Source organism: Chelonia mydas, chromosome 8 (assembly GCF_015237465.2).
Source record: "Chelonia mydas isolate rCheMyd1 chromosome 8, rCheMyd1.pri.v2, whole genome shotgun sequence".
NCBI classification, from domain to species: domain Eukaryota; kingdom Metazoa; phylum Chordata; order Testudines; family Cheloniidae; genus Chelonia; species Chelonia mydas.
The window spans coordinates 47,646,837-47,673,146 of record NC_057854.1 but is presented as its reverse complement, the minus strand read 5'-3'; the positions used below and the strand labels follow the sequence as shown (position 1 = coordinate 47,673,146).

Below are 26,310 nucleotides of genomic sequence, written 5' to 3'. Positions count from 1 at the left end.
CCCTTACTCGTAGGCGGGATTTCCCCTCGGCGGGGCGCCTTGTTGCCGAAACCCTGAGCAACATCACTTCCGGAGACTGGAGCCACTTGCTAGGCTGCTAGTTGGACCCTTTGTAGCTTCCGGTCTAGTCGTGTGTGTGCGCGCGCGGGAGTCTCTTCCGGGTGTGGGGGCACCATGAGTACTATGTTCGCTGACACTGTCCTCATCGTCTTCATCTCGGTGTGCACGGCGCTGCTGGCCGAGGGTGAGCGGGGCCCTGGCCTGCGCTGGGGTGGCCGGGCCGCCGGGCGGGTCTCCTAGGTCCCCGGCGTGTTCCAGTAGGGAGGGGGCGCCTGCCAGGCGTAACCCGGTGAGCAGCCTCCGAGCCAGCCCCTTCCCGGTTCAGGCTGCGAGTGGGGCTCCGGGGGCGCAGCGGGGAGGGGCTCCTAGCTGGTCACCCGAAGAGCCCACCGTGGGGCTCCAGCCTGGGTCTCCGAGCGCGGTAGCTCTGAGGCCAAGGGCCAGGCCTGGCTCTGCCACAGCGACCGTGGGTGACTCCGTGTCTCAGTTCTCCATTATCTGTGCAATGGGGGCAATAGCCCTTTGCGGGAGGTTGTGAGGAGAAATGCATTAAAGATTTTTAAGGGCTCTGGTGATGGGGACTATATACATATCGTGGCTGGACAGAGCGAAAATGACTCTACAGCCTCAGCTGTGTGTGTATCAGTTTCTATAGATTTCTGAGGTAAATAACTTTCAGCAATAAAAGTAAGGGGAGATATGAGGTCTGCATCTCACAGAGGTGTCTGTGCCATTCAGTGCATCTAATGCGTCCTTGACAAAGACCACCCTCTGCTTACTGTATGTTGCTGTTCTCTGGGTTTCTTTCTCCTTGTTAATGTACCCAAATCTAAATGCTGCAGCACTGCGAAAGTTTCAATAGAGCTGTATAGAAAGTCATTCTCCCTTTATTTTATCTGATGCTTGTTTCAGGTATAACATGGGTGCTGGTTTACAGAACCGAGAAATACAAGAGACTGAAAGCTGAAGTGGAAAAACAAAGCAAAAAATGTAAGTGTTGCCTTTCAAACACTATAAATAAAATGGCTGTTCTTGTCTTCTCATTGTTTTCTGCTCCAGGATTTTTCAAAGTAGGGTCTGCTCTTGGCAAGAGGTGCCTTCTGTTTGCTTCCGAGGGTCCCTGCCTCACCATAGAATCAGGGTGGATTTGATTTAAATCACTAGTCAGGCAGACTCAATTTAATCATGGTTTTCTACATAAAAGTGCATTCTTGTTGGTTGTTATAACCTTAATACATATCCTTCACAACTGAGAGATAGATGTAGGTTTCATTTTTAGAAGGTACACACTATACATTTTTAAACAGTGCTTTATTTTGAAAACTTTTCAGATTAGTTTTACAGCTATATCAGAAAATGAGTGGTTGTTTGATTATTCATTTACCAAAGGTAATTGAAGCAGATAGTTCACCTCCCAATGACTTCATAAATATCGCCAATTCAACAGGTTGTTCATTAATATTTGGAGGATTTTCTTGCCATGCTGTATTAGGAGGAGAACATCACCAGACAGACACTTGAAGTGTTTTATTTAACTCAGGGATTCTCAACGTGAGGGTCAGGACCCCTCAGGGTTCACAAGGTTATTACATGCGGGGTCACGAGCTGTCAACCTCCACCCCAAACCCCGCTTTTCATCCAGCATTTATAATGGTGTTAAATATGTAAAAATGTTTTTTTAATTTATAAGTGGGGTCGCACTCAGGTTTGCTGTGTGAAAGGGGTCACCAGTACAAAAGTTTGAGAATCATTGATTTAATTAAAACAACATTAAGTATTCTGGATTTTTTTCTTCAACAGCAAACATAGAATATTTTAACAAAACAAGCATATGTCCCTCGATTCTCACATTTATCTCCAGACTTCTTCTCCTTGTCCAGATCTATTCCACCCGCAACAATCTTCTATCCATTGAACTTTCTGAAACTTTGCACTTTTAGAGAGACGTAAGGGATTGACTCTGTACACAAATTTGCAGAGGGACAATAGAGTTGAGGTCTGTTATTTCTCACCTCTATATATTATTTATTTTAAAACATTTAAATAAAAACCGATTTAAAATTTAGTTTTTTTTTTTTTTAAATCATTGATTTTTATCCATCCTGCATAGAATACTTGGGAGCTTTAAACATGACTACTGCCATTCTGGTCTGAGGCGGCTCCTAGCTTTATCCTTTTTTGTCCTTAACTGGAAGGAGAGGGGTTAGTACTGAGACCTGTCCTGATGTTAATTCCACTGCCTACCTAACTTCTACTGAAGAACGGGGGGAGCAGAGATGGGTGTAAGCCTCTCTTTCCTTAGCATGGTTAGCCAGTGGTTATGTATATAGATTCCACCAGCTGCACTGAGGTGAGCTCAGGGATTCTGCCTATGCTCTTTGAGAAGGACCCCAGATCTGGGGAGGAAGGAGAGAGAAGAACAGGAGGAGTTACTGAAAAGAGGAAGAATTGTGGTTGGATGAATGGTATGAGAGACTAGGGAGGAATAGATAAGGAGTGAGATTAAAGGTCCCAGAGGAGAATGAGGGAGGATGATTTTTGTGGTGGGAGAAAACAAGTGACGGAAGAAAGAACTTATATATGTATACACACACAGAAGTTGCATGAGTTTGAATTGGTTTTTAAATTGATTGCACCAGTTTAAGTACAACCTCTCTATATAAAATGAGCCTGAAAGGACTTGGAGAAGGAGGGAGGGAGTACAATGCAGTGAAAAAAGAAAAGGAAATGAGGGATGGAGATTGAGGGAAGAAGATAGAGAGGTGGAGAAAGAGTTGGAAGATCTATGGTATAAGGTAAAAGTGGCACGCAAAAGCATCAATAGAAATAAGTGAAGTAAGGGTTTTAAGCAAGTGACAGCTCAACAGAAGATCGGCTTGGCTTCTGTCTCCCTCTCTCCTGAGCCTTCAGGAGAAGACAAGTTAGAATAATAGGAGATTAGGATTGGAAGAGACCTCAGGAGGTCATCTAGTCCAAACCCCTGCTCAAAGCAGGACCAGTCCCAGCCAGGGCTTTGTCAAATTGGGCCTTAAAAACCTCTAAGGATGGAGATTCCACCACCTCCTTAGATAACCCATTCCAGTGCTTCACTACCGTTCTAGTGAAATAGTGTTTCCTAATTTCCAACCTAGACCATCCCCACTGCAACTTGGCACCATTGCTCCTTGTTCTGTCATCTTCTGAGAACAGCCAAGCTCCATCCTCTTTGGAACTCCCCTTCAGGTAGTGGAAGGCTGCTATCAAATCCCCCCTCACTCTTCTCTTCTGCAGATTAAACAAGCCCAGTTCCCTCAGCCTCTCGTAAGTCATGAGCCCCAGCCCCCTGATATTGCCGTTGCCCTCTGCTGGACTCTCTCCAATTTGTCCACATCCTTTCTATAGTGGGGGGCCCAAAACTGGACGCAGTACTCCAGATGTGGCCTCACCAGTGCCAAATAGAGGGGAATAATCACTTCTCTCAGTCTGCTGGCAATGATCCTACTAATGCAGCCCAATATGCTGTTAGCCTTCTTGGCAACAAGGGCATACTGCTGACTCATATCCAACTTCTCATCCACTGTAATCCCCAGGTCCTTTTCTGCAGAACTGCTTGTTAGCCAGTCGGTCGCCAGCCTGTAGCACTGCATGGGATTCTTCCGCCCTAAGTGCGGGACTCTGCACTTGTCCTTGTTGAAGCTCATCAGATTTCTTTTGTCCAATTCTCCAATTTGTCTAGGTCACTCTGGACCCTATCCCTACCCTCCAGCGTATCTACCTCTCCCTGCAGCTTAATGTCATCTGCGAACTTGCTGAGGGTGCAATCCATCCCATCATCGAGATCATTAATAAAGATGTTGAACAAAACCAGCACCAGGACCGACCCCTGGGGCACTCCGCTTGATACCGGATGCCAGCTAGACATTGAGCCATTGATCACTACCCATTGAGCCCGACAATCTAGCCAGCTTCCTATTCACCTTATCGTCCATTCATCTAATCCTTACTTTTTCCAGGAGTATAAGACAGCGCAGAGTAGCTACGGATAAAACCTACTAGTATAAGATATGAAACCAACTGAAACCGCAGCAGAGAGTTTAGAGCAGGAGTGGGCAAACTTTTTGGCCTGAGGGCCACATCAGGGTATGGAAATTGTATGGTGGGCCATGAATGCTCACAAAATTAGGGGTAGGGGTGTGGGAGGGGGTGAGGGCTCCGGCTGGGGGTGCAGGCTCTGGAGTGGGACCAGAAATGAGGAGTTCATGGTGCGGGAGGGGGCTCCAGGCTGGGGCAGGGGGTTGGGGGGAGGTGAGGGCTCTGGCTGGGGGTGCAGGCTCTGGGGTGGGGCTGGGGATGAGGGGTTTGGGGTGCAGGAGGGTGCTCCGGGCTGGGACCAAGGGGTTCAGAGGGTGGGAGGGGGATCAGGGCTGGGGCAGGGGATTAGAGGGGATGCTCAGGTGCAGGCTCTGGGCGGCGCTTACCTCAAGCAGCTCCCGGAAGCATGTCACCCCTCCAGCTCCTATGCAGAGGCATAGCCAGGCCAATAGGAGCGATGGGGCAGCGCAGAGCAGCCTGGCCGCACCTCCTCATACTACGTAGGAGCCGGAGGGGCATCATGCCGGCTGCTTCCTGGAAGCCATGTGGAGCAGGGCAAGCCCCCAACCCCGCTGCCTGGCTGGAGTGCCGGAGCGGGGCAAGCCCCCGACCCTGCTCCCCAGCAGGAGCTGAGGGCCAGATTAAAAGGTCTAATGGACCGGATGTGGCCCGTGGGCCATAGTTTTCCCACCCCTGGTTTAGAGATAATGTGCTACTCCTTTGGGTGCTGTGGAATTTATAAGCAGCTGGTATAGATTAATCTCTGGTGTTTAATGATTGCTGTAGAGACTTTACTCTGATTATTTTGTAATTCCTCCTATCTCTGGTTTGTGTTTCCATGAAGAGCCAGATGTGAGGTGCATACACCAATAATAATTGCTAATGTTAATGCTTGTGAGTTAGAGTTTGAGTGGCAGAGCTGAGAATAACAAATATTAGCTACAATTTCAGATTTGATTAACGTTTATTAGTCACAGTTTATCCACATATCCTTTTTAAAATGAGCACTTATCTGTCCTTTGACAATTCTTAAATATACAACTATAAAATAGACCACTCCTGCCATACCTTTCAACCATTTGTCAGTGTACCCACAGCAACAACCAATGTGCCAATAAAACAGCAAAAAAAACCCCAAACCATGGATAAGATCACTAGGCTACTCTGCCAGAGCCTTGCCATTCTATCACAGCTACAGAAAACAAATGGGTCTTGAAAGTGAATAAACTAGGGCTATTAGATTAGGGGAGTGTTTATAATTTAATCTCTCAACAAAATATACTTGTGTTGTATGGCACAGCTATGTCTCAAAACTCAGTGAGCCTGAAAGTTTCAGGATAGATGTCTGATTATTATCTGGCAATGGAAGAAGTTGCAAGACTGCAGCATGGTTATAGTAAGAATAAAAATGATGATGTGCCACTTTATTTACTCCTAGTGATCTTTCTGAGCAAACTTGCTCAGTTTACATCACCCTTGCATAATCCTACTGGCCTGCTTGCCTGAGGTGTGTGATTTAGTTTATGGATAAGTAAATTTCACCGTTAACCTTTTCATCAGCAGCATTGTGGTAAAAGCAGATGAGCAGGTTTGTGCCTGGGCTGTTCGTTTTTTGGCAATTGTGCAAGGTTGGTTTATGAGTCATAAGAATTTTATCTGTTAGCACCACAAATTCTCCTGTGATCTGGAAATTTAGCTGTAGTCTTTCTGTCTTGGTCATCATCAGGAATAAAAGTTCTGCCATTAAAACTGAACTGATATACTAATATGTGAGATAGAAGTCTTCAGCGCTGACACTATGGAACAACAGGAGTGAAAATGGGTTTGTTGGTAAAGTAGATGTACAGATGTGCCGTTGGAAAAAGGCAATCAATATCACATATCTTATCATAACCGTACTTTAACATTTATCATCCCATTTTCATATTGTGATATTGGCTATATAAACCTGAAACTAAAACTTGGCTTTCATTTTCTGGGACTGTCAATCAAATTTCTCTGCTAATGGAGGTGATTCCATTTGCAGATTGAAAAGCATAGTTGCTGGATCACAGTATCAACAGATCAGCACTCTGACTTGTGACTATCTGTTGGCTTTGCTTGCAGCAATCTGTGGAGTATCTGCTGTCTGAATTGGTTGTCTTGCTTGGTTTTCTGGTAGCTTTGATAACTAAGTTTAGACTTGCTACTTAATTTTTAACTTCAAAATATTGGGAATGTTTCAGCCCTAATTGGATGACCAGCAAGAATGGAGCTGGTTGTGCCAGACTGCTGGCGCAGCACTTCTACTGAGAATGCCTGTCTGTGAAGAAGGGATATAACAGAACACAGGCCCTTCTGTGTTCTGCTTCCCACTGCAGATAGCTAGGGTCAGAGTTTCCCATAAAGCTCATTTCATCACACTTGTTGAATTGAAAGTACTGTCTAGAATTCATAATGACAAATCAGCAAGGGCTGTTTAAACCAAAACGATACTCAAGCTCCTTGGTTCACAATGCAGTGGGCTCCTTTGGCAGGTTTTAAAAGTCTGGCTTTTGACAGGGATTGAAATTGTTCTTTTCCTCATCTAGGATCAGGGCCTGGAAAACATTCCTAGTCTTGAAAACATTTGTGCCAGTCCTGCTCTGGCAGGTTATAAGACATTGAACATATATCATAGACATATATCTGTATCTTGCTTCCTTCCTTCCTCCTGCCCTAGTCTGCATGAGGATTTTGGGTTTAAGAGAGAGGAAAAGAGAAGAGATTAGTAGCATAACTCTCCATTGTTTGTGTGAAAGTGATTCTATGTTGTCTTTGCCCTTTGTAGTGGAAAAGAAGAAGGAAACGATAACTGAATCAGCAGGCCGACAGCAAAAAAAGAAAATAGGTAAGATTTGGGGAGGGGGAGGTGTGATGCTCCAAAAGTGAGGGGGAGGCTGTGAGGAAAAGCTGCTGGAGATGACTTTCCCTTTCTTTCCACAGGTTTGGGGGGGCTCAGGGCTGGGCCAGGGGATTGGGGTGCAGGAGAGGGTTAGGGTTCTGGGCTGGGAGTGCAGGCTTTGGGGAGGGGCCAGGGATGATGAGTTTAGGATGCAGGAGGGGGCTCCGGGTTTGGGGAGTGCTCAGGGCTGGGGCTGGGGATTGGGGTGCTGGAGAGGGTCAGGGCTCTGGGCTGGGGCCGGGGATAAGAGGTTTGGGGTGCAGGAAGGGGCTCTGGGTTGGAGGGGGTTCAGGGCTGGGGCAGGGGTTTGGGGTGCATGGCTGCAGTGCGGGCTTACCTCAGGCAGCTCCTGGTCAGCGGCGCAGCAGGGGTGCTAAGGCAGACTTCCTCCTGTCCTTGTACAGTGGACCACACTATGCCTCGGTAGCGGCCAGCAGCAGGTCTGGCTCCTGGGCAGAGGGGCAAGCAGCTCCGCGCGGCTCTTGCCCACAGGCACCCCCTCCCCCAGCTCCCATTGGCCGGTTCCCAGCCAGTGAGAGTGCGGAGCTGGTGCTCGGGGCGGGGGCAGTGCACAGAGCCCTGTGGCCCCACCCCTCCGTGCCTAGGAGCTGGACCTGCTGCTGGGTGCTTCCGGCGCGCAGCGTCAGAACAGGTAGGGACTAGCCTGCCTTAGCCGGGCAGCACTGCCGACGGGACTTTTAACGGCCTGGTTGCTCGTGCTGACCAGAGCTGCCGTGACCTAGTACTGGGTCGTGACCCGCAGTTTGAAAACCACTGCCTTACAGTAATAAGATTCGATGTACAAATAAAATTCTGAGAACAACACTGCTTCCAGTATACAATATACTGGCACTACCTGATTTTTACAAGCACTGTTTGGTTTTCCATTTGACATGTCTGTCTGTATGTCGTCATGCCCATTGTCTGAGTTGTTGTGCATTGCCTTTTGAATGTTGACAAACCTCATATACTTGTTCTGCTGCATGTTGTTTCGATTCAAGGACAGTTGGCTGTGTACCGTTTTCACACTGTATTGTCTGGCATACAGAGCTGGAGTCTGTCTTGGAACTATTACTGGCTTGGATAGCAAGGAAGGTTTAAACTTCTTGAAAGTGAAATCTTTCTGGTGTCTGGATTGGGATAACCTCTGTGCTCTTCCCTGCTTTACAGAGAGGCAAGAGGAGAAGCTGAAGAACAACAATAGGGACCTGTCGATGGTAAGAATGCTGTAAATTAGGGGAAATGCCCAAACTAGTGAAGGGCTAGATCTCATTCCCCTCCGCCCCTGCAATCTCTCTAGTGCTTCCAAAATAGAAGCAGTTTTCCTGACTTTCCACTTACTCACCCCTTTTTCCTAGTGAGCCCACTCCGTTTGTTATTTCCCTTCCTGCCTCACAGTTCCCGTGGACTCCCCTTTCTTTATGCATGGTCACCTTTTGGTTAACAGGACAGCCCTGAGACCTCCCTTTCCTCCATAAACTCTTCACCCCCATGATCCCTCTCATGGCTGTTCCAGTACTCGTAGCTATTCAACCCTTCTAAGAGTTTTCTGCTTGGTCTCCTCTGCTACAAGCTGAGAGAGTGAGCTTAAAGATTCCCTTCTCTTCTGATTCTGATGCTGCTGCACAAAACCCATTATTCAGCATTAAAGCCCCCAAGCCCTAACTCTGGGACTTGCCTTTATTTTTAATCTGTTTGTTTCTCCCTGTATTAGCTGTCAATAATGAATGACTCTGACCTCTCTGGTTGCAGGTTCGAATGAAGTCCATGTTTGCAATTGGCTTTTGCTTTACTGCCCTCATGGGCATGTTCAACTCCATGTAAGTATCAATTCTCTCTGGCTGCTTCCCCCCCCCAGCCTTCAAAGTGAATGTATCCCATCCCCTCTCTCCTTTGCTTACTTGGACTCATTCTACTGATGTTCATGGGATCCCACTGAGAGCTGCATCTAATTTGTATAAAATGAATTAAACTCCTCCTCATCTTTGATATAGAGGTGAAGACAGCGAATCTGCAGGTCACTCATTGCTTCTGCTCAGCTCAGCATGGAGCATTGCATGCAGGTATTCTCTAGGCTGCACTTTAGCCACAACTGAGCATGCTTGCTGTTCTGGAATATGTGACCAGGATGAAAGTCTGGCTAATTCAGAATAGCTTTGCAGAGATCGGGCAGCCTTCCACAGTCTTCAGACCTTTCTGTCACATCTGCATTGGCTATCTGTGTCTGTCACAGATCTGTGTCACATCTGCATTGGCTGTCTTTGCTTTGCTTTCTAAAGCAGTACTGGCTGGTTATTTTCCAAAAGCTGAGATTCTTAAAGAAAAAAAGGTTTGGAATTGACTAGGGTAATTACATAAACTATACTTTTCATATATTTATATGTCTAAATAATACTGTCAGAATATTTTGTTTTTAAGAGTGCAATACTAGAGCAATGCTTGAATTTTCTTGGGGGAGCGACAAAACTCTTCGTCCTCCCTACCCCCCAAAAACAAACAAACAAAAATGCTGGGGGATTTCTGTCCACAACAATGGTGACAGTAGTCCCATGGTTGGCCTCCAGATTTGTGGATGTCTCAAACTTAACTGGTCATTCACAAATCTACCCCGCCCTGCTCATCTGCTCATGTTGTCACCTTTCCCATCACCAGTAATGCCAGCGTCAGCTCTTTATTTGTCCACCTTTCCCACAACCATCGTTGTGGTTTCTTCTGTGCAGCCCTTTGTATGGAATACCCTCTCTGAACTGGACCATAAAGCCACTTTCCAGTCCCTGGAAACTCTGCCATGATTCTTACATGAAACTTAAAGGCTGCATCAGGAGCCAGTGAGGGGGATATCTGATGTACTTTGGGAAGGGTGAATGCAGCTTGTCTCAGATGTGAGCTCTTCAGGTTAGGAAATCTCACTATGTTTAGACAGTACCTAGTATATTGTGGGTGCTCTGTGATAAAAATAATGTATGTGAAGGGATCTTTCAGTCTGAGGCCAGGGGGGACACTTCCTGCTGTTGGTGAAGTGAAGTGAAGCGAAGCCTAGCCCTTTGTAATAGGGTCTGGGCATAGATGCCAGCACTTAAAAATGTTCTGCCAATGACAGTTTTGTTGTACTAAGGTGAGTTTTGACAGTTTTGTTGTACTAAGGTGAGTTATAGTATAGCTTTAGGTTCAGAACCAGATCTGTCACTCACTAGCATGAAAAGGTGGGTCCCTCCACCCTGAAGAGTCTGCCATTTCATTTTGTCTTCACAGCAGCAGGCAGACGGGTCTATGCTGCCCCGCTGTAGAGCTTTAACAAAAGCACTCTTCCTTCCATAGTGTCTACTTTGGCCCCAAATTCTCCAGCAATGCGCTTGCAGAACAAAGTATGTGCCTCTTTCCCTGATTGCTGAAGAACACTAGAGGCTGGAGCCCTTGCTCATCCACTGAGAGTTCAGTATGTTGGACAAAGAAGGGAGAGAGGCAGAAATACACACTTTGTACCATTCCCCTCACTGAGGCACTCAGCAGGGATCTGCTTCTTTTGAAGGGCCCAGGTTATGCTTACAAACAGCTCATTCTGGGTAAGTGTTGTTCTGACCCCAACTCTAAGGAAGGAAAAGTCCCTGGGAGGTGCAGACAAACAAGCCCAATTAGAGAAGCAGTCAACCATCTGGAACCATCTCCTGCTCCTCCTATACGTAGTTGGAAACTACACTACAAGGCCAGTGTTCCGCATCCACCTGGCAGAAGCAGTTGCGTTCTGTGTGCTTTGCTTTAAGGAGGGCCTTGGATTGTGGTCCCAATTCTCTCTCTCTCTCCTCCTCCCCACCCCTGATCTCTCTGTGCAATGGTTCCATGTTTGTCCATCTGCTAAAACTACTTTTGAAGGTTCTTACAACTATGTACCATCCCACCCTAGAACCTACTGATGCTTGTGATTAAACTTTGAGCCTACTGTCTCTTGATGTGGTGCTGAAAGTTTCATTCTTGGTGGCCATCTTCTCAGTCTCTGGAGTACAGTCTGCTATGGCCAGCTTCCCTTGTACTGTACTCACATGGGCCCATTAGAACTTGGACCTCACTCAGTCTTGACTTTTAAAATTATCTTCTTTTTAAAAAAAAAAAAAGTCTAAATCATGCCATGTTGTTGTCTCTATTTTCTAAAGCTATCGCAGGAAGGTGAAGTTGCACATCCTAGATGTCCAGAGAGCTCAGTTACTATTTAAACAGGACTAACCCTTTTAGCCAGTCCAAGAGATTGTCTGTGGCACTTAAAGAAAAATCTAAAGGTTTGACAGTTTTGGCTTAACGGCAATCTAAGTGTCTAAGACTATGCTTCCAGTCTTATGGGCTGGCTAGTGTACCTGTGTGTGAAGGGCAGCTTCAGGGATTTGTCAGTGCCATGCCCTCATCTGAAATCTAAGGGGCTCTTTGGGGAGGGGGGAGAGAGCTGGTTGACATCTTCACTAATTGCTGTTCTCTTGACATGGTATCAAGAAGAGATGTTGGTTTCAGGAGGACAGTGTTCAATCACTGTTCAGCTGGGGTCCTCAGGCCACTTCCTGGGAAGTCATGGCTACTAGCCACCTACAGAGGTGCTCTAGATTCAGGGTTGGGAAGGAGGAAAGGGGATTGCTTGTGCTTGGAACAAGAGTCAGTGTATTGCTTCATTCACCCACTTCTTTCCCCCAAATGCTGGAGAGGCCAAGGCCTAAAGTTTGGGAGGAGAGGGACTATGGGTTGTTTGGAGTGAGCATGCTGTGTTTACCTTTGGACAATAGAATGTAGGTTGGCCATGTATCCCTTCTGTCAGCTACTGCCTAAAAGCCATGGCCATACAGCTATGCAAATGACTCCTACAGAGAGGCTTTGTACATGCAACATATATATACAGAAAACGGTAACTAGCCCCTTTCTTGCTGTTGAAAATGGGAGCTGCAATACACAGTACAGGGATGGGAGGGACAGGTGCAGGAAGGCTGGCTTGAACACTAAAAGCAGAATGCCAGGTTGAGGATCTACCATGAGGATCCTGATTATCCATTCAGGGTAATCTTTTTGTAGGTTGGTGGGATCCATGGAAAAGCTATGTCTGCTAGGGGTAGGGCGATCTGCAGGTGAATACTAGACTGGGATCCAGGCAGATAGGGGTATCTAGTGAGAGAAGTTACCTGCTGTGCCCCTTGGTTCTCTCCGGACACTAACATCTTCTCCATCAGTCCTGAATCATGCAACTCTGCCAAAACAGCAAACCTTATAGAATTCCCTACAAGAGTGTGCCTTAAAACCTAGGTTACCTGCCAGAAGAGAAGGCAGGTACCTCAGGGTACCACCTCTGAACTACTCTATGTTCCCACAGCAGGAGTAATGCAGAATCCTAAAACACCGGGGATGTTACAGGGAGACAAACATCCGTTCCTAGCCCTTCTGCCAAACTGCCTGTGAGATGTAAGCAAAGTTGGCACATGTTAGAGCCATAGCTCTGTGTGAGTGCCTCTCCACAGGAAAGAATGCTCATTTAGGAGCTCTTGAAACCAGAAACACCTGTTAGAAAATGAGCACTCAAGGAGAAAATAACATCAAACTCTGAGCACACACTGATGCAGCATGATACGCACACTGCTTCAAAGGGTAGTGTTGGCTGTCTGGTTTCAGAAGCTGAATCTCTTCAGTCCGTCCAAATGCACACCATGTCTCCATATCTGGAATGTAGTACTGAATGCTTCCCAGCTCCTGGAGTTGAATAGGTACCTTGTGGGAATATACAATGTCCCCTGCTTCTGAAGAGTGAATGCAGAGAAGGAGCATTATATAAAAAGGAATTCTCTCCATGACGGTTGCCCACATTCCTTTTGGTAACTGATAAATGTAGCAAATCTGGGTGGGGGGAACAAAACAAAAAAACCCCACAGAGTTGGGCTTTAGTTTGTCTTCTGAAAGCTGAGCACACACCTCTAGTACAAAAATCCATGAGTCTGCATAAAGTAACTGTATTACAACAGGCTGCTAATTGTCTCTTGACTCAAGTGTTACACTGCTTTGAGAGAAACCTATGCATGACTTGGTTTTAAATAGCAGGTGTCAGTACTTGAGGATATTGATTTAGAAAGTTCCTAGTCTGTGTCCCGCAAACCTTGGTCAGCAATTTTTCCAACCAGTAATCATTGATGGCTGACCTCCAGGAGGGACCCCTTGTCATTACACAGCATCTGCTAAGGGAGGCCTGCACAGTCCATTCAGTGGATGGCAGGCCGCTGTGGTGCGTGGCCTTGAGGATGGGGGGGTGTATATATTAGTCTCTCTAGTATTGTGCATGTGAAGGTGGGGCCACATGACTTTTTTTTTTTTTTTTTTTTTTTAAAGTCTTTTGACTTGATCTTGCATCTGGTTTTGTCCTCTTGGAGGCCTGTTTCATTTAAAACACTTAATCTGTTTTTCTGCAATCCAGGGACCCGATTACTGCCCCAGACTGAAGCCCTTCTCTAGGCTGGGTACTTGGTTGCCGTCTCACATTAAGTGATCTCTTCTCTTCCAGATTTGACGGCCGAGTGGTGGCAAAACTTCCTTTTATCCCCCTCTCCTACATCCAGGGCCTGTCCCATCGCAACCTACTTGGGGAGGATTACACTGACTGCTCCTTCATCTTCCTCTACATTCTCTGCACCATGTCTATCCGGCAGGTGAGTGCTGAGCTGCTCCCTATGGAGGGGGAATGGGACAGGCATTGATCTGCCACCTGGTAAGAAGTAGCAAGTGCCCAATAACCAATTTAGCACATGTAGTCTGCCTTTGACCTAGGTTTGTTTGAAGCTTTCACATTGACCACTGGTTCCCATAGGCTTAGCTGTCAAAGGAAATGTAGTGCAGAAAAGTCTCACTTTGTATGAGGTCTTATCTCATGAGGGAGACCTGGCTAAAGTCAGCAGGATTGCTCCAGGACATTCCCGTGGAAACAGCTTCCACCCTGCCACCTGTCGCCAGGTAACTTTGTGGATTGACAGGATCATTTTTGGCAGGGGACCAGTTGCATGATTCACTGACTTCACTGCAGGCTTCAGAAAACACCAGGATTACTAAGAAAAAGCCCTTACTAAAAACCGGACTGTACAGTCATTATCAGAAAGAAAAACATTCCTCCTTTAGTGTACTCTGAGGGTATGTCTACTTTGCATCTGGAAGTGAGCTATCTAGCCCAAATTCTAAGCCATCTAGCCCCCATGGTAGTGGGGCTTGGGCTAGCACTCTGAAAATGGTTCTGTGTAGATGTTGTGGCTTGGGCTCTGAAACCAGTGGGGGTGGGCTTGAGACCCTGAGCTGCAACATCAAAGCATGATCTACATACTATTTTTAGAGCATTAGCCTGAGCCCTGCCAGCACAAGTCTGTGGACGCAGGCTGGGAGGCTCATTCCCAGATACGATGTAGCCTTAATGTAAGCTGCTCCAAAAGGCTCAATCCGTGTCCAAAAAATCTGCTGAGGAAGCAAGAAAGTCTGGGGTCAAACGGGCATTTTTCTCAAGTGCCTTATTCTCTTCCCTCCCCCCTTGCCTGATTAATACATGACTCTCTCTGAAGGCTGAATAGCTTTCCCTTCAGAGTATTTTCTGTTCCCAATCACCAGTGGGTGGAGTAATTTATAGAATGGGGGTCTGGTGTGACAAAATGCAAGGCCATGCTAGAGAACACTGTTAAGAATTTACCACGATGGTGGATTGTGACCCATACACAGGCCGTTCTGCTACAAGGCGGAACTGCTGGCCCTGAAAATGGGAAGTGTCTTCGTGGTTGGGAATAGCTTGCCACAGTCATGCCATCATTTTATCAGCTGCAGTGCACTGAAGCAGGAATAATAGTGAAGCAGCTGTTTAACTGACAGTGGAGCTGCTGTTAGCACATGACTAGGTTGGATGAAGTGTCAGTCTGTGTTGGTTAGGACCGGTGGGACTTGAGTGCTGCTGAAAGTGTGTTCTGCTTGTTGAATTTCCCCCAGGGAGTGGGGAGAGGCTAATAGACCCTGGAAGCTGGATTAATGCTGATGCACTTAGCTGGTTCTCTATTTTTATCTTTCCTCTTGCTTTGGTTCGCTTCCTGAATGCTTGCTGCTTATTTCTCCTTGATCTGCAGATCTCTGTTGCTTTTTCCTCTGGAGGTGCCAAGGGACTTAGAAGCCCTTACAGCAGGTCAGGAGAGGAAATGATTCTTGTGCCAACTTCTAACAGAGGGGTCAGGATGGGCTTGGTGAAGTGGCTCAATAATAGAATGAAAGCTCCTTTACCCCAAAATAAGTGCATATTAATGGATCAGACAGATTCTCTCCCTCCTTCCACAGCAGGATCCTGCATTAAATCAGATCTGCGTCCAGTCTTGCGTGAAGGAACAAGGCAAACAAACTAGCAAAAGCCATCAAGTCCACTGACCCCTTATTAATGCTCTCAGCACAGCAGGTCTTGTTCAGTGCTCGTTCCCTGGCCTGGAACTAGAACAGCAGGTGCTGTTGTGTGTTGAGGGGTTTGTCTAGTTTTTGTGGTTTCTGTGTCACCCACTGGGAAACTTTTGTGTTGTTTCTACAGTGACTGCCGCCCAGCGAATCTCACACCAGATAGCCAGTGCCTTGCAGTACCCTGGGGAAACTCTCCGTGCCACCAATCTGTGTTACAGTGGGGCTCTATGCCTTTCTATTCTGACACCAATAGGCTTTCTTTTGCACTCCTGAAAGGCCACGAGCAGTGAGAGTGAAACTCAGATTGTGCTGGCTGCTGCATGTCTGCTTTGCACCAGTTGGATACTTGGGGAATTCAGTGGCTGAAAAATCCCAAGTGGCTTTTTTGTATGTTTTAAAATAAAAAATCCCATGGTAAATTCCAGTTTTGACTATTTCCTGCTGTCACCTTCTGCGATGAAACATACTAGAAGCAGCACAAAATGAATGGCTGGGCATAAACACTCGGGTTTTCAATGCTAGGTATTCAGCTTGTTCAGTCCAACAAGCCTTCAACCCTTTACTTGTCCCTGCTAATGGCCTGGTGGGGGTAGTAGTGCCATTGCCTTGGAAAGGATATTTCAGCTTCATATGCTGCAGCCTCTCTAGTTTAACACTTTTTTTATTCTCTGTAGAACTGATGTACTTTGTACTCCCAGCATTACATTAAAAGCGGTAGCTGCTCCTTTCACACTCAAGTCTTTACCTCTAAGCTGTAGTTTAAACTGGCCCCCATGGATGTGGAGGGGCCCCCCTACAGTCCATGAGGGCAATAGCCCAAGAGAAGCGCTGCAGAGAGGTGGGGCCCTGGAATTAAATAGTGGGAGAACAGGGGAAGATCACAGAGTCCATTGGGGGGGAGGAGTGTGGGAGAGAATCCCTAGAACTCATTAAATTGAGGCAGAGCCTAGATTTAGTTCAGGGTGTGGGTGTCTCAGTCTGCTCTGTGGGAGGGAGAGGACTAATTGGTGCAGAGTGACCAAGTGCCACTGATTTAAACAGGCATTGCTTATGGGGTGGGAAGTGGTAGCACAGCTACTCTTCACCTAGGCTGATAGTCCTCAGGCATGTGAGGCTTGAGGAAACTCCTCAAGACCTGGCTCAAATGCTTTTTGCCTGTGACCTGGGGCCAGCATCTCCTGAAATATCCAATTTGCAGTGAGTAACTTCCTCTGCGCTGTTCCCATCTCCTCCTGCACGTAAATCCTGTCAGTGGTTCCTTGTGCCTTCCTGTTTGGAGAGAGGGCTGCTGCTGAGAGAGGCTTTCTACAGGCCATTGAGCTGCTGCCTTACGGCTGGGGAAGTCTGCTGCTGAATTGGGAGTGATGCGGAATGTCAGTTATATCCTCTGCCCCTCCTCCTGTTAGTGCTCTAACAGCCTTCACCTGTCCTGTTTGTTGCGTAATAAACCTTTATTACACAGAAGCTTGCCAATATTTAGTTTCCTTTTCACACATCTTTGAATTTTAGACCTGTCCTCTTCCTCTACTCAAGATGTGCTCCTGGTGGTAGAGGGGGCCAACGATTCCCCCTGCAGACAGGAGAGGGAGCACATCTTTCTTTCCCACAAACTGTCCTGATTGTTGTGGGGCAGTAGGTCAGTTCTGATTAGTTTTCTTCTCCTAGGGCACTTAAAAGTTTTGCACAGAAATGACATCTGTTCGCTCTGCACTGATTGTGGGGTGGAAAGGATTCAAAGGAAAAGACAAGGGGTGGGATGGACTGGTGTAGTACAAATGTTCTTGCTCCCCTGCTGCTGCTTTCTTCCGCTCCCATCGGTGACAGTGTGCTGCCCAGAGTTGTCCTTCCTTTAGAAAGGAAGAGTGTGTGCTATGCTGTGGGAAGGCAACGTGGTGCAGGCCTCCATAACACTTAGTCCTGGCATCAGTGTCTGGGACCCTCTGTGCAATTTTAACATCACTGTCTTGCAAAAGTCATTTATCAGCATAATGCTAGCTAGCTACATGTCAGCTGGAGAGAGAACTAGACAATTGTGGGAGAGGAAAGGCTGGCCAGAGAGTGTGTAGCATTCTGATTGGTTATAGTTGGCTCAGGTCAACGTGTCTGTTTGCCTCTACTCTCATAATCCCTCCTCCCACCAGTGAGATCTGTCTGACCAGCTAGAATGTACAGGGCTGAGTGATGGCATCGACAAGAGTCGGGAGCATGCAGTGCAAGCTTCCCCCATTGCTCCGATAGTAACTTTGGTCTTGAACGACTGTGCTTCTGCTCTATCAGCGCACCTCAGTCCTGATCCTGCAGTAGCCCCTACTGGTCAATCGAGTCCCTTTTGAATAGCTGTTCCCTTTCTAAGTTCACCAACATTTCCTGTTACAAGGCCCTATTTTTAGTTATTGATAAGCTGGTCAGACTTTAACCCTTTGGGCTGAAATTTTCCATGCTATTAGTTACTTCTGGCAGTGCAAGTGGCAGAGGTCTGTGGGTTGGATCTAAAGATTCCAACCTTGCTGATGAACCATGTGGGCATCAATATAATGCCACATGACGGAATTTGTTTTTTCAGTTTGCTTTTTTAAAAACCCAGGAGATTACACACAGGTTTTTGTGTTAAAAGAACATTATTAAAGTTGCAAATCCAAGCACTCAGAAGTTAGGAAATGCCAGAATTAAGGTTGCCTGTGCATATGCATTATGATACAGCCTTTAATCACATGACGACCACACACAGTTTTTTTCCACAGGATGCTGCCTCATTCAGTGAAAAGGATGGACAGTGCTCACTTCATTAGCAACTACTCACTATGTTTTCTTCTCATCATTCAATGGGTGGCCCCAGGCCTTGGTTACTCTCACTAGTCAAACCCTGCTCTGAAAACAGAACAGTTAATCTCCTCAGGGGCTTTTCTGTCATGCTCAACACTACACTAGCTTTGTGCTTAATAAACATTACTGATCTTATTTTCACAACACTCTTGTGAGATGAGGGGGTATTAGCCCCATTTTACAGATGGATAACTGTGGCCCAGAGAGATTAAGATAAAAAGTATTCGCTAATCTTAGGTGTACAATTTGAGATATTGAGGACCTGATTTGCAGAGTACTTAGCATTATAGGGCTTTATATGTTCAGAGCACAGCTCCCAGTTACTTCAGATGCAGCTACGAGTGCTCAACGTATCTGCAAATCATAAGAACGGCCATACTGGGTCAGACCAATGGTCCATCTAGCCCAATATCCTGTCTCCTAACAGGGGCCGATGCTAGATCCTTCAGCATGAATGAACAGAACAGGTCAATTTTTCAAGTGATCCATCCCCTTTTGCCCAGTTCCAGCTTCTGTCAGTTGGAGGCTTTGGAACACCCAAAGCACGGGGTTGCGTCCCTGACCAATTTTGCTAATAGCCTTTGATGGACCTATACCCCAGGAACTAATTCTTTTTTTTTAACCCAGTTATCCTTTTGGCTTTCACAACATCTGGCAACGAGTTCCACATGTTGACTATGCATTGTGTGAAGAAGTACTACTTTTTGTTTGTTTTAAACCTGCTGCCTATTAATTTTGTGGGTGAACCCTGATTTTTGTGTTAAGTGAAGGGGTAAATAACACTTTTCCCCGCACACCATTCATGATTGTATAGACCTCTATCTTATGCCCCTTAGTCATCTCTTTTAAACTGAAGTCCCAGTTTTTTTTTTGATCCGTCTTCAGATGGAAGCTGTTCCATACTCCTAACTAATCCTTTTTGTTGCCCTTCTCTGTACTTTCTCCAGTTCTAATATATCCTTCTTGAGATGGTGTGATCAGAACTGCATGCAACATTCAAGGTGTGGGCGTACCATGGATTTATATAGTGGCTTATATTTTCTGTTGTCTTATCTATCCCTTTCCTAATGGTTCCTAACATTCTGTTAGCTTTGACTGTCGCTGCACATCAAGCAGATGTTTTCAGAGAACTGTCCATAATTACTCCAACATCTCTTTCTTGAATGGTGATAGCTAATTTAGACACCATAATTTTGTATGTATGGTTGGGATGTTTTCCAATGTGCAATGCATTGCGTTTATCAATATTATATTTCCTCTGCCATTTTGTTGCCCAGTTACAAAGGGATCTCACAAAACTGGGTATCTCTTTGCTGTCACCTTTGGACTTCACTACCTTGAATAGTTTTGTATCGTTTGCAAACTTTGCCACCTCTCTGTTTACTTCTTTTTCCAGATAATTTATGAATATGTTGAACAGCACAGCTACCAGCACAGATCCTTGGGAGACCCTGCTATTTACCCCTCTCCACTGTGAAAACTGGCCATTTATTCCTACCCAGTAAATGAGGCATACACAATTAGTGGCTATTTGTGAAAAAGCTTGGTTTAAGTGACTTGTGCAGCATCACACACGAGCTCTGTGATAGAGGCAGAGCTAGAGTGCAGTTCTGCGGGGCAGCATTCAGCTGTCTTAACCATGAGAATGTCCTTGTCTTCCTTCAATTTCCTGCCTTATTCACTACGTGCCTTCCAACTTCTGCAACAAATGAAGTAGACAATAGTCTTGCGCACTACACAGCCCTGATTGATCCCCAGAGCAGGCTGGAAAAAATACTATGTGATCCTATAATTAAAGATTGTGTCGTCATTATGCATATGCACAAGGGGGCCAAATTGAGGTTACACTGACAACCTTAATTCTGGCATTTCCTAACTTCTGGGTGCTTGACTTTGTAACTCTAATGTTCTTTTAACATAGTTTTGTGTGTAACTGTAAAAAGTTGAATGTTTGCCATCCTCAAATGCTATAAAACTGCCGTGACTTCCCTTTAACCTCCTTTCCCTTTTCAATAGCTTGTAACTCTTACATATTTATATTTGAGTTGAAATTTTCCTTACCCTCTGCCCAAATGTGACTGCTGTCTTTTGTATGTAAAATTTTTGGTTCTCTGCTCTGTGAATGTCAAAGTAGTGGGGAAGTTCTCCGTATATTCCACTTCGAAGCACAAAAATCTCATGACTCTAAAAGGTAGAAGCTGGAAATTTCCTAGTTGGCTTGTGTTGACAATCTTTTTGAGGAAGGCATTCAAGGGTGAAGAAATTCTGTTTAGTAGTTTATCCTCTTTTGCTTCGTGCATATTCAGATTTTCCATTTTGTCCCTCCAGCACCATTTAAGCTTGCATCATTTAGAACACTGGTATTGGTTATAGTGAAGGATGCCCTCTGCTTATATCATGCTTCTAACACGATCCAGTGTTGAAACTAAATAAATGTAGTTTAATTGAACTGTGCTGTTTTTAACATAGCTTCACACAAATCTCAGTACAATACTAATCTTTAAGCATTCTGCTATGAGTATGACTTTCCTTATGAAAGTGCTTGGTTTTTGTGGGGTTTTTTTTTTTTTAATCTTAATGTTCCATTAACACTAGTGTGATGTTGCATTAAAACACTGTGTTCCGATGTTCAAAAATCTAACCAATGGATAAAGGCAGAGATAAGGTCATCTGCACAAATTTATTTTTGTTGATAGGTAGGTATACTGTACCATGTGTCTCAGGAGAGAAAGCACTGTTTCCTACTCTGAAACCTATCATTAGCACAGAAATCAGCTCTGTACTCAGACTTTTGGCAGGAGCTCAGCAATTCCTCTGGTGGCCGGGTGGGCAGCCCAATTCTGATTGTATTGTGTGGGATCCTTCCTGTCTTGTTTGAAGATTCTCGGGCTCTAATTACAGCCTCCCTTGACGGTGGTTTTTGGAATGTGTGAAAACAGCGGAGTGCTGCTCCTAGATTTTCTGCCTGTGAGCAGAGAACAGGAATCTGCTACTGCATATGCATTGTAGTTGAATTGCAAAGATATCTAATGTTACCATCTTAATTTAAAGAAAACAAAATAGGCAAAGGCTGCAGCCTGCAACAAGAACTCTATTACCTGCCCATTGGCTTTATGACTTATGTAGGTGAAGATAGAATTGAATTGCAGCCCTGCACTGGAACCCACTCCATCTGTGGGAAGCTTGATCATGAAACACACTCTGGAGCTTAGGCCCACCTCTAATTGCAGTTCATTATGCATATCAATCACTTAATCTCTATGGACTGCATTTTTTCCTGGCCCTTTTGTATGGTTTCAGATATATCACATATATACATTGGCTAAACTGAGTTGTGAAACCCTGGAGGTTGAAGTTAAAGAGAGGTTTGCCACTGGTCTAAACGGAACCAGGATTTCACCTGTGTATTGGCTTCCTTCTCACTATACCACCATCCCATCATTCTGTTTTTCATTTTCACAGAATATTCAGAAGATGCTTGGCCTGGCTCCTTCGCGGGCTGCCACCAAGCAGGCAGGGGGCTTCCTCGGCCCCCCTCCTCAAGCTGGGAAATTTTCTTGAAGTATAGTCATGCACCTTTCACAGCAGCTCCCATTGATGTCAATATCGAAGACAGACTGCCCTTGGTTTGTAACAGGAGCGGATTCCACTGCAGGCTTTCTATTCATTTGAAGCAGCCTTTGGGATGGATACTGCCTTCACGGAAGCATCTTTGTATTTGGAGCGTTCTACAAGCAGCCTGTCACAACTGAAGCAAAACTCTTGGCAGATAACGTGAGATGTGTTTTGTGTGGTCTGTGTAATAAATGATTAGGCCCCTTGCATTTAAAATGTAGTCTCCTAATCCCATTGCAGGAAGAGTGGAACTGTCTTGCTTTATAGAACTACTGTAAAGATAATAAAACCTTATTTGGAGTCATGATAGGGAACCTGTAAAATAAACAGATTTTAGAAAGTCCTGCATCATCATGCTCTAGTGCTGATTGTGTCCCTGTTCTCTTAGACAAACGGGCTAGAGACTTCTGTGTATTAGGAACCCATCTATAGGGAAACTAGGCATGTTCAGTTCCAGTCTATGAATGGGAGGAAAAATACATCTAAAGCTGGAGTTTGTTTCCTCATTGGTGCAGTACCCAGGCCACAGTGCCATGTTGCATAGCACCAACAACGTCTAACTGCTTCTGAACATTCCTTTCCCTCCTCCTGAGGAGCTCAGCGTGGCAGTGGTTTATGTAGCATTACGGTGCCCACATTCTAGCTGTCTGCTTAGCTGGAATCTGTTCAATTGCAGTCATAATTTAAAACAAACAGGGCCTTTAGTCTTACCTTGATTAAACAGTTACATAATCTCTTGTCTGTTGTATGCCAATGATACCATCTGCAACTACCCTTTACTACCTAAGGGTTACAATGTACGCACACAGCATGTACCAAACATAGAATGGTGCTGTGCTATTCACTGTACTTCTAGAGCTGAGTGATCGGTTTGCATGTCTTAAAGGCCTCTAAACTTGTTACCAGTCAGCCATATGTTCTCAGTTCAGTTCCCTATGCTATTTCTACATTGCCAGATATTTACCTAGCTTAGTCTTATTAGCTGGAGCCCAACTCGCTTTGTTTATGAGGGGACTTAAAAAATAAATCTTGAAGCTAAACTTTTATCAGGGTCACTATAGACAGAGTTCTAGAATGGCTGAGAGGTGGAATTGCCTGAAGTATCATCGCTGTACCTGTACCCTCAGAAATTCTAAACCACTCCAGAGGATGGAAGTCTGCACCTGTCTTTGGAGGCATTTATGTTACACCATACTACCTGTGCACTAACAACTGAACTAAATGTGATATGTGCTTGGTTAAATGATGTGCTCGAGATAAATTAAAGACTGCCTGTATGTGGCAACATGGGGCATATTCACTGGATTATTTTAAATAAATAATGGGAGAGTTCTGAATAATAAACCCTGCCCTTGAATCCTATCAGAGAGTGCCTGTGCATATATAAACCTGGTTTAAAACTGGGTAAGGTTGCTTAAATGCCACCCCCCCCCCCCCAACACAAGCCCTTAAAAACAAAGAAATGCCAAATTAAGGGATGTATTTTTGTCATATTGTGAAGACAGGATTGTCAGCCAATAATGCCAGATTCTACATCTCTGCAAGAAACTTTTTTGTCTCCAAGAAAATAACTATATGCAGCACACAAAGTTCCCTCACACTGTCATGCAAAACCTTCAGCAAAATTAACAAGTATTCAGAATTGAAACTGGTTAGGTTTGTGGTGGGATGTGTTTAGAGGAAGTATGAAATTGTAGTTAAGATTTATATTATAGTTCAATGTGTTGCATTTGTTTCCTTATCTGTTAGAGACAGAAAGGAGTTAATTCCTTGTGTAGATGCAGAGTGAGCAAACTATAGGCCACATCTTGCAGTTGTTACATAGACAAAGTTCCGGTGAAGTTCCAGGGCTCATTTGGCCTGTATGGAAACTACACGATCAGGTCCTATTGGACTTATTTTGAATAAATACTTATAATGAACTCAGTCATGGACTGCCATTAATTCCCATGTTTCCACTGAGCTAAAATCATGAAATTTGGTTCAGTGGTAGTCATGATATAGAATCAATTATGTCTTAAGCAGGATCTGTTAAAGAAAACAGCTTACACACAGTTTGAGTTCCAACTTTGTCTCCCTTATTTATCTGGCACCACACCCTGTCTGGACCTCTTATATAACTAATGGCTCAATAATGCACTACGAGTAGGTCATTCCACTGAGTACAGGAAAAAAATCTCATTTACTTCTGAGGGAATTCTATGCTAAAAAAAATTAATAATTCTGCACACAATTATTTTAAAATTTTGCAAATTTTATTTGTCAGTAAATTAATGTGGAGGCTCCAGCATGGCTGTGCAGAGCACAGGCCACTGGCTGCACTGAGCTGAGAGATCACCCTGAAGCTTCCCCCTCCCAGGACAGGGACTTGGCAGTGAGGCTGCACCAAACCCTGACACAGTGCAAGGGCCCTGCCCCTCATCACAGGTGTACCAGATGTGGCCAGGCAGGCTCAGCCCAGCAGGATCCAAGTGCAGAGGGGCTTAGTGTGGGGGGATCCAGGTGTGGGGTGAGAGGGTTCTATGTGGGGCAGTCTGGGTGTGGGTGACTCAGTGGGGGATCTGGATGCACAGGGGCTCATTGGGGGGTTCTGTGTGCAGGGGCAATGGGACTCTATGGGGGTACAGGAGTGGGATGGAGGTCTGGGTGCAGCTGTTTGGGGCTCAGTGGGGTGGGGGTCCAGGTGTGGGGGTTTGTCGGGATGGTCCAGGTGCAGGGGGTGTGAGGCTCTACAGGGATGGGGGCAGGGGGTTGAGATGGGCCTGCTTAACAGGGGAGCCCCTGCTGCTGAGAGGACACTGCATGCTGGGCTCCCTTTTCTCCCACACCATTTCCGATCCCCATCCCATCCCCTTCCCCACGCCCCATCCCACCCCCACATCCCCTCCCCCTGCCCTATCGCACCCCCTTTCTTCCCCACTGCCTCCCCCCCCCCTCCCACTTCTCCCATTTCCCCACCCTGGCCCACCACAGGCACTCACCATTGTACAGAAAACATGCAGAGCACCCAGCACTAGGACCCAGGAGGTGGCATCCAGCTGCAGAGTTAGTGAACCATAGACAGCAGCTCCGCACTGCAGAAATGTGGGGGAGGGGGCATTGCATGTGACCCTGTGTACTCTCCCATGCCTCACCTCTGGGGGGGCACTCAGGGTTCCTGCCTATTAATCATCTCTATATATCTCAACTTTAGACCATTGACCCATACCTCTTTTATCTTACATAGGAATTGCCATACCAGCTCAGTCTATCCTTTATCCTGTCCCTAATGGTGGCCAGTACTAGATGCTATGAAGAAACTTGCAAGAAACTCCATCGTAGACAAATAAGAAATAACCTGCCTATAGGGGAAGTTTATTCCTAAACCTAGTCAGTTAATAGTTGTTATGTCCTGAAACAGCAGGTTTTGTATCCCTTCTATAGTTTTGTCCTGTTGTATTGTTATCTAACTGCTATTTTTTTAAATTACATAAATATTTACTCCTTTTAAAAATTCTAAACTCTTTGCCACATTGATGTAGCAATGAGTTCCAGATTAATTATGCTTTGTGTTAAAAAGTATTTCCTAGTATCAGTTTAGTATGTTGCCTTTGGATTTCATTGGGTTTTCCCTTGCCCTTGTAGTGTAATATTGTGAGAAGGTAAACAGCAGTGCTTAACTGCCTTTAGCACCCGAGCACTTTAATTGCCTTGGCATCCTGTAGGAAGTCCAGTAATCTTTGTCTGGAGCATTGCGACTTTGGAAATCCTTTGATTTTTTCACTTCTAAATGTTCTGAATTGTTCAGTTATACCTCAGCTGCCCACCAGTGGGCAGCTGGAGAATTGCATGCCAATGCAGCCTTCAGAAAGCACTGCCTTGCAAATTGATTCTATGCCCCCTGCTCTCTCATAGATTCCAAGATCAGAAGGGACCATTATGTTCATCTAGTCTGACCTCCTGTATAACACAGGATACAGATCTTCCCCAAAATAATTCCTAGAACAGATCTTTTAGAAAAAACATCCAATCTTGCTTTAAAAATTGTCAATGATGGAGAATCCACCACGACCCTTGGTAAGTTGTTCCAAAGGTTAATTACTCTCACTGTTAAACATTTATGCCTTATTTCCAGTCTTTATTTGTCTACCTTCAACTTCCAGCCATTAGATCATCATGTTATACCTGTCTGTTGCTAGTCCATTATTAAATACTTGTTCTCCACTTTTGTTCAGGGCAATGATGTTCTGGGGTTGTCTGTATAATTTCACTGTAATTGGTTTCTTTCCCCTTGTTGCAGCTCTTAATTAAACAAATTGGTTCATAATGAACTTCCAGTGCCTAAGCATACTGGTGGGAACACAGGAAAGTATATAGGATGTAATTCCCTTAGCTGGGTTTTTCCCAATATGCAGTTA

At 45.4% G+C, this 26,310-nt stretch overlaps 1 protein-coding gene across 3 annotated transcripts; it reads left to right on the top strand.

Moving 5' to 3' along the window:
- Positions 1-41: 41 nt before the first annotated feature.
- TMCO1 (transmembrane and coiled-coil domains 1) lies at positions 42-23,207 on the top strand. Of its 3 annotated transcripts, none has more exons than XM_007061180.4 (7): positions 42-244; positions 973-1,050; positions 6,941-7,000; positions 8,225-8,271; positions 8,807-8,874; positions 13,572-13,716; positions 21,761-23,207. In XM_007061180.4, exons 1-7 carry the CDS (start codon positions 175-177, stop codon positions 21,857-21,859), a joined length of 567 nt encoding a protein of 188 aa, XP_007061242.1. In that variant the 5' UTR covers positions 42-174; the 3' UTR covers positions 21,860-23,207. The 3 variants fall into 3 exon arrangements, with proteins under 3 accessions (XP_007061242.1, XP_027679463.2, XP_027679464.1); XM_027823662.3 differs by lacking the exon at positions 21,761-23,207 and adding an exon at positions 19,695-21,741 and having other exon boundaries at positions 43-244; XM_027823663.3 differs by lacking the exon at positions 21,761-23,207 and adding an exon at positions 15,606-15,893 and having other exon boundaries at positions 49-244.
- Positions 23,208-26,310: the final 3,103 nt, after the last annotated feature.

Excerpts from the sequence above, each read along its gene's own strand:
- TMCO1 (XM_007061180.4), top strand. The coding sequence starts at position 175 with ATGAGTACTATGTTCGCTGACACTGTCCTCATCGTCTTCATCTCGGTG. Across the intron at positions 8,272-8,806 it reads ACAATAGGGACCTGTCGATG|GTTCGAATGAAGTCCATGTT; the intron begins GTAAGAATGCTG and ends CTCTGGTTGCAG. Across the intron at positions 8,875-13,571 it reads ATGGGCATGTTCAACTCCAT|ATTTGACGGCCGAGTGGTGG; the intron begins GTAAGTATCAAT and ends CTTCTCTTCCAG.